This window comes from Stenella coeruleoalba, assembly GCF_951394435.1.
Source record: "Stenella coeruleoalba genome assembly, chromosome: 6".
Classification (NCBI taxonomy): domain Eukaryota; kingdom Metazoa; phylum Chordata; class Mammalia; order Artiodactyla; family Delphinidae; genus Stenella; species Stenella coeruleoalba.
This window is the reverse complement of record NC_137151.1, coordinates 46,827,052-46,834,848: the sequence shown is the minus strand read 5'-3', so window position 1 is coordinate 46,834,848 and position 7,797 is coordinate 46,827,052. Positions and strand designations below refer to the sequence as shown.

The following is a 7,797-nucleotide window of genomic DNA, read 5'->3' as shown; positions in this document are numbered from 1 at the left end:
ACTAAGAGCTGTTGATATCAAAAGTGAGCCCAGGTGCAGTGCTCTGTGCTGTGGCCCCGAGAAACCAAACAGGGGAATGACCTTGGTCTCCTTTTTCCTGAGTGACTGGAACTCTGCTACATCATGGGACTGAGGAGCTGGAGGGGTGGATGAGAGAAGAGAAGCGACGTGGTGGGCATTTAACGGGTTCAGAGCCTGCCATTGGAGGGCCTCCCAGAAGCCGAAGCAGTAGGCTGTGGAGGGAATCCCAGGCGAGGGGAAGAGGCAGTGCTCTCCCGAGGGTTAAGGGTTTGGAGGTGGGGTTGGTGGCTCTAAGAATAAAGAGATAAGGGATCCCTTCCTTTGACAATCCATCAATTGAATCCAATCCAATCAATTTCAGGCTGAAGGCCTGAAACTTGGCTCTATTGCCTGGGAGATAGGGTTATACCACCACCACAAAAACTGTGAAAAAAAGATATTTATGTTGTGCTACATTTCTTATTAATAACCTTGTACTTTACAATGGCTCACAGTTTTAGGTTTGTATACTTGCAATGTAGTATTTTCTCTCTACATTTGTTTCACATTTTTTTACTTAATATAATATAAATAATTTGGTTAATAGATTCAACCTGCACATTTCAGCCACATTAATATATATAAGAATCTATTAATGGTATAAATAATTCTTTAAATAAAATAAATCTGATATGTTACATAATACTGATAAAAAATTACCATTGCTAATAATTTCATAAGCCACCTTAACTTCTGGTGTAAGTAATACTGATGAATGGATGTGAAACTTGCTTTGATGATTTGTACTTATTTTTGCTGCTACAGAAAAACTGAATTATAATCAACCTTACCTCTGATAATGGTTTCAAAGTGGGGCTTTGCCTCCATGTACGGAAATAGAAAGTTTTATCTTGTCAGGTATTGTTTGCAAAAAAACCTCAACTCTGAGCGTCAGTGGTGGTGCAGCATAAGCTGTCTAGTTCAAGAGGTGGCTATCAAATGTTAACTACAGAAATGATTGAGTAAAATATCCCATCTAAGATTTTTTTTTTTATAAAACCTATTCTACTTTAAAACTTAGGTAAAAAAAATATGCAACAAATGGTTGCAGTTTCTGAATTCTTAATTTAGACCTGTGAGCCCTTGTCCCTTTAGAAATCTGCAAGGTTTCGATTTCCTAGACACCCGAAATCAAGTCCAGTGCTTCCAGGCAAGGTTCATTCCAAACAGACAATATAAATGGACACTCAGTGGTGTGCAGTGTATGTCATAATTCAGTTAATACATTATCATGCCTTTTCTCTGCTGTTAAATACAAAAACAGCATCTTTTACATTATCATAGAAAAGCATTTAGGTTGTATTTTTATTTATCACTTTACACTTGTAGTCTCTGGTAGGTGTACTCCATAGAAACCAAAGAATTTTGTACACTATTTCTTTGTACAATAAAAGATAAAGTGTGCATTAGGTATGCTTGTACATGACAATATTGTACAATATTTACATTTTTGATATCACCATGAAATTCTGCATTTTCTATATACAACATGGAAAATTCTTCAGAAACATTTGGACTATTTCTTATAATCACAATTTTAGTATTATAGAAAAAGAGTTTCTCAGTAATCTCTTGACTATCACTCTCATCATTCAGGGATTCTGATTGGTTTTCCAGCATTCATTATCCTTCCTGATCAAAAAAAAAAAAAAAATATTGTATCACTGTTTCTTTTAGCACCCTGTGGCGGTGTTAACTATCTGCCGTAGTATAAATATTGATATAACAGCGGCTATATCAGTACTTATATACAGCTATATCTGTGCACATTCCTTTAATAAACACTGCGCATTGGTGGAGTAGTCCCTGTTATCTGGAGATCTTCCTCCTCTTGGGTTTGGGGGGTCTCATTTGTCTGTCTCCCTGTGGGATTTGGTGAACCTGGAAATAAAAGAGATGGGGAAAAAAACAACAACAACAGAGATTGAAATCACAAACACCATACGATTTCTGACAAAGAAACAGGGTAGGGAACAGACTCTGGCCCTCATTTTCTATCATTGCTATCCTGAGGCATTTAAAGTTTTTACCAAGGCCCAGATCACAGCGTGCCTGTGCCAGCGTGCCAGTCACTACAGAGGATGAGAAATCTTGGAAACTAACAAGCAGAGCAACACTCTGTGGACCCCCCCAACTAGTGGAATACAGAGGAGGAACTGGAAAAAAAAAATCAATGTGGGAAATGGGACTTGCAGTTGCTACCCCCGTTGTCCATTTAAGACAAAAATAAGACGTTTCCCATCAGAGATTCCCTGAATTCCCTAATTTCACTGAAGTCTGGAAAAGTGGATAAATATATACTAAATATATTTTTTTCTTTATTTCATCACTGTACTTATTTTATAACTGCTAAGAAGGGTCAAAGATAATACAAACATACAACTCAGCCCAAGGAGGTTTACTTAGGAGAAGAAGCGGATGGAAAACAGAATACCACTACCATCTGTTGGCAAATCTAAGCTTGTGTAGCCCGGGAAGAGCAATTCATACAACTCATCTTTATATACAAATGCGGAAACTAGCCGCATTTAGGGCTGTGTATCAGATCGAATGTGGTAGAGCAGCAGCAGCACTTGGTTCCCAGGTATCAGACAGCACGTATGGTTTTGAGGGGCAGAGGACAAGAGCAAGGGAGGTGATCAGGTGCCCCACGTTGTATTGTGGCTGTTGTGATACAGATAGGAGGAGGCAAGGTCAGGACCCAGGAAAGGCAGGATGCGCCCAAGGCAATGGTGTAGTAAATGCTTAACAATCAGCTCCCTGTGGAGGGACACAAGCCCACTGTAGCCTATGCCACTCTCTGTGGTATAATACATGTTTTCACCACAGCCAATTTCAGGCTACCAATGGGATGCCACAGAACTCAGACTTAGGAAGGGATGTGCAGAATCAGCTCTCAAGATCCACTACAAGTTGGCTCAAATGCATGTTTTAAAGGTAATGTTTAGATAAAAGCAAAGGCCAATGTTATTCAGAGTCAAATACAGAAAACTTTCAAAAATATTATATTTCAAAAATAACACCTATGAGTTTCTCACACTGCTTCATCCTCCTAACCCCTCCACATACATTCTTTAAAACCACTAGTCTCTGATAAAGAGCCAACTGAAACCTTTTTAAAATTGAGGAAAGAAGGCTTTATTCAAGACTGCGAACTAGTAACCTGTGGATCAAATGTGGCCTGGAAAGGGATTTTATTTAGCTATATGGTGTTTTAATATTTCAAAAATAGTTGGCAACACTAAAAAATGAGAAATTTTACTTCTAGACTTGTAGCATCTCATGAAAATGGGAAGATCTTGCAACACTGACACAATTCCTCACATGGCTCAGATGTGCTGCAGCATGGAAGCAGGAGCTCCTTCTGGACAGAGCACAGCCCCCAAGTTGCCAGGGTCCCCAGCACTGCTGACTGCCTGCTGGCCACAAAGGCCAAACGTCCTGAGACAGAGACTAGCGAGATATTGCCAAACCCATTTCTCTTCTTCCTGAGCAGGCACGGTGTATAGTACATTTAGTAGTCCCCTTGAATTAAAAAGGCCACATGATGGCCTTTGGGTCAGGCCAGTGGAAAGTTAGCACAAGTGATGAGCTTTCAGGTCTGGCCCATAAAACCTATCCTGGTGTCCTCTGTGTACACAGTCTTCTCCCCCCTGCTGGGCTGGATGCAAAGGATGTAATGGAGCACTCTGAGGCCCTAGGGAAGGGTGGACACTAGAAATAGAAATAATCTGAGCCCCTGAATGACGGTGTGGAGCAAGCCCTTCCTCAACCAGGAGACCCAAGTGAGGAACCATCTTTATGGCGCTGAGCCTCTAAGACTGAGAGTTGGTACACAGCCTACCTTGACCAGTGCATCTTGGTTGGCATTTCTTAATCCACTGAAATTGCTCTTTTACTCATACTTGACCCCTTTTACTTAATTATATTATTTGCCTGGCCCTAGAAGGCGTTTGAGTTTATAATCTCCGCTCCAGAATTTTCCTATAATTCTACCAGGAAAGTTAACATCTCAGGGCCTCAGTTTACCCACTTTTGAAATGTGTCGGATCACAAAATCTCTAAAGTCCATACCAATCCCAACACTCTATGAACGTATAACTTATCTCTGTCATTCAATAGCCACTAGGCGACTTGTTAGGATTCAGATAACCTTCTTAATACAGTGTCAAGTAAAAGTAAATTACCTTTCATTGCTGAGTAGCTTTTGATAATTCATATTTATTAGAGATTATCAAAATTATATTTTGAGCATTTACATTAGTCAATATATAAATTAGAGAATGATGAGTAAACCTCTCTCATTCAACACTATTATATGCACCATTCAAAAAAAATGTAAATAAAAAGTTGACTCTACTTCTTTAAAACCAGTGGTTATAGTGTTAAATAATTTAACAACAGAATGTTGGGCCAAATATTTTATGTTTTTACATAATAGTAGAAAGGAAATGAGAGGTCTATATACTCTTGATCTTGACCCTATGTTCAATTTCCCTTATTGTTTTATGGGCAGAGTGAAATTTATATTACTGAATACTTAGGCAACACTAATGATCACTGCTATTCTGACAGTCAAATGTAAAAGCCGTGATTTGAACTTCAATATTTTGCTGCTCACATTTTAAAAGAATGTTATGTGGGGAAAAAAGGTACTTATCTCAGGAAAAATCATAGTTAATACCACTAGGTTATTTTTTCTTAAGTGATTTTTAATCTTTTCTGATATTAGTCTTTTTCTGAGCCTAGTAATTTAGTATTGCTATGTGAATTGCTTGACAGTACTTAAGGGACTTTACCAAAAAGTATAATACAATTTATTTCCAAAGAAACACAATATAATGGAAAAATAAATTAACTTACAGTCCCAGACATTTTGTCCAGTTCACTCATGGCCTCATGAATAGCAGCTTCTAAATGGTTATTTAGCTTTCCACTTCTGGAATTAATGAAAACAACACACCAGATTAATAAATTAAAGAAACAAAATCTCAATGTAATTCCCTAGTCAGAGAACGGAAGTACCCATTCCACAAGAGAAAGTCAATTTATATTTACATTTGACAATTCAGATGACAAAACACTCTGGGATTCTCACAACTGAATACTAATGATAGAGTCACATAACTACAGAAAAAAAATTGAACACATGATTGGGGGAAATGGATTCTTTCCCCTTCCACATGTTTCTCCCATAGTCTGATGATTTTGCAAGAAAGCTGGGCCACAGGTCTCTTTTCCCACAGATGTAACTTGTCCTCTTAGAGTCCAGCCTGCTTTGCATTGCCTTTTGTTCTGGCTTGTCTCTTTTGCAGGCGATCCGGCTGTGTGGCCAGAGGAAGGGCTCTGAACTTCAGGCTCTGGCCACTAGGGAGCTCCCTCTACCCTCTCTGGAGCTCCTGGCTTCGGGAGTTGAACAAGTGAAGGCTGAAATTCTGGTACACATTTGTTCCAGGTGGGAAACAGTTCAACTCGCTACACCTGAGGCTCTGCCACATTTTTTTTCCCCCCCGCAAACCAAAATGACATAACTATCTGAACAAATAAAAAATGATGGGCTCAGAGTGTCTATCACTCGTCTGACCTTTTCTCTGCACTCAGCATACCATCACATGTACTATAACACATGGAACATCTGCCATGATTGAAAGTTTTATCTAGGAAGCTGTTGAACTAATTACTAAAATCAGGCAAATCTACACTATCCATGTCTATAGTTAGGTACACTCTAATTTTTCCTTCTTGATGCATATAAAGAATTACCCAATTGTTCTGAGTACTAAGCTGATTCATTTCACTTATCTTGTCACGACAATTACCAGAAAAGCTGCAGAGGTAAACCTTTTCAAAATAGGCTGCTAGCATGGCTTTCCAAGAATTAAGTCCTATCCCAGCATCTACATGGAGACTGGAAATTTGTTGTTGTAGAAGACTTTAGCTCACAGACCTATTTGGTTTGGCTCACATCATGTTTAGAAACATATTTGAGCTTTAGTGGAATGCTTTTATTAATTTAAAATATTTATTTATGTTTTTATAAATTTATTTATTTTACTTATTTATTTTTGGCTGTGTTGGGTCTTCATTGCTGCACGCAGGCTTTCTCTAGTTGCGGTTAGCCCTTTGTTGCAGTGCGCGGGCTTCTCATTGTGGTGGCTTCTCTTGCTGTGGAGTACAGGCTCTAGGCGCGCGGGCTTCAGCAGTTGTGGTGCATGGGCTTAGTTGCTCCGTGGCATGTGGGATCTTCCCAGACCAGGGCTTGAACCCGTGTCCCCTGCATTGGCAGGTGGATTCTCGACCACTGCGCCACCAGAGAAGCCCTAGTGGAATGCTTTCAGATGAGGCCTTTTGGTTTACCACAGCCCTCACCAAGTTTTACCCTCATACACCAGGACTGAAAAATTCATACATTTAGTTTCTGTATATAATCCTGAGTAGTATACTGCTAGCTACCTTGTGGATGCTCCATGTACTTACTAAATAAAAATATTTGTCTAAAGCTGAAACAACGGCTCCATATTTGGGGAAATATATATGCACTTAAGTCAGTTTAACTGAAAGGAAAGATTAATGTAGTGGTTGTAACTAAATTATAAGGGCAATGCAGCACCAACCTCTTCCCCCACCTTTTATTGGCCTGTAAGCTAGCCTCTAGCTTTTATATTCTTCCCATTTACTTTTAGAAATGTAAACAATGCAGAAAAGTGCATAGAATAAATTAGCAATCCCTATCAAACCCATTTCCAAAAATAAACTGGTAATAAATTACATATTTCCTTTCATTCTTTTTTATAAAAAAATTAAGCTGAAGTTCCCATTTGTTATCAATTCCTAGTCCCATACTCTCCCACCCTCCTCCCCAAAGGCAACTAGCTGCGTTGTGTATTCTTACAGTGTGTTTTAATATTTTATATATCCATGAACAGTACCTAGTATTGTCTTTTACGTGTTTTATATATATATATATATATATATATATATATCATACAAATGGTGTCCTGATATACCTACCATTCTGCAACTTTTCTTTCCCTTTTCTTGCTATTTTTGAGTACTGTCCAAGTTGATATAATCTATTCACATACTGTCTTTTTTATTTACCTACCTTTTCCAGTTTTAAGGGGCCCTGGGCATCTTGTAGAGTCAGTCTGAGTTGTTTTTCCCAATGAGGAGTTTGCTAAGCATGATTCTGGGTGACTGGATAGGAATCCAATCCCAGGACTCTGTAGGGCAATTTAAGCTGAGCTGGGGTTGGGCTAGGGCCCCTTTTGTGGACTGTTTAGCAAACGTCTTGACAGTATCACAAACTGCCCAGTTGCCTGACAATATTACACCTTGTGTAATGTGTTAAATAGCTTTATCCTTACTATTTCTTTTGTATAAAAGTATGAACATAAGTTTAAAAGATATTTGTTATGCATTTTTATTTACTATCTTATGTGTTTAAAATTGACTATGTAAAAGTTCTAAATATCTAAAAAGAGGTAAAATGTTTCAGTGAAAAACCATCAGAGAATCTTGGTTCTTTCACCTTTAATAACAAAAATAGCTAGTATTTATTGAAAAGTTTTTATGTGCCAAGAATTGTATTAAATCTTTATATACATTATTTCATTTAATCCTTATAACAATCTGATGAAGTAGGTATTATGACAACAGTTTGTACACAATACTTCATGACTTTTTAGGGAAAATTGGTGAAACCAACTGCAATTTTATAGCGAAGAAGATGGATAT

At 38.3% G+C, this 7,797-nt stretch overlaps 1 protein-coding gene across 14 annotated transcripts in view; it reads right to left on the bottom strand.

Annotated features, from left to right (window-relative positions):
- Window positions 1-1,052: 1,052 nt before the first annotated feature.
- The window catches only part of MBD5 (methyl-CpG binding domain protein 5), a 404,533-nt gene continuing 397,788 nt past the window's right edge, over window positions 1,053-7,797 (bottom strand). For all 14 annotated transcript variants that reach the window (XM_079924733.1, XM_079924731.1, XM_079924740.1 and 11 more), the window contains 2 exons: window positions 4,924-4,999; window positions 1,053-1,941 (listed from right to left, as the gene is read on the bottom strand). In XM_079924733.1, coding sequence (XP_079780859.1) covers window positions 1,870-1,941; window positions 4,924-4,999 — 148 coding nt within the window. In that variant the 3' untranslated portion in view covers window positions 1,053-1,869. The remainder of the gene's footprint in view (window positions 1,942-4,923; window positions 5,000-7,797) is intronic.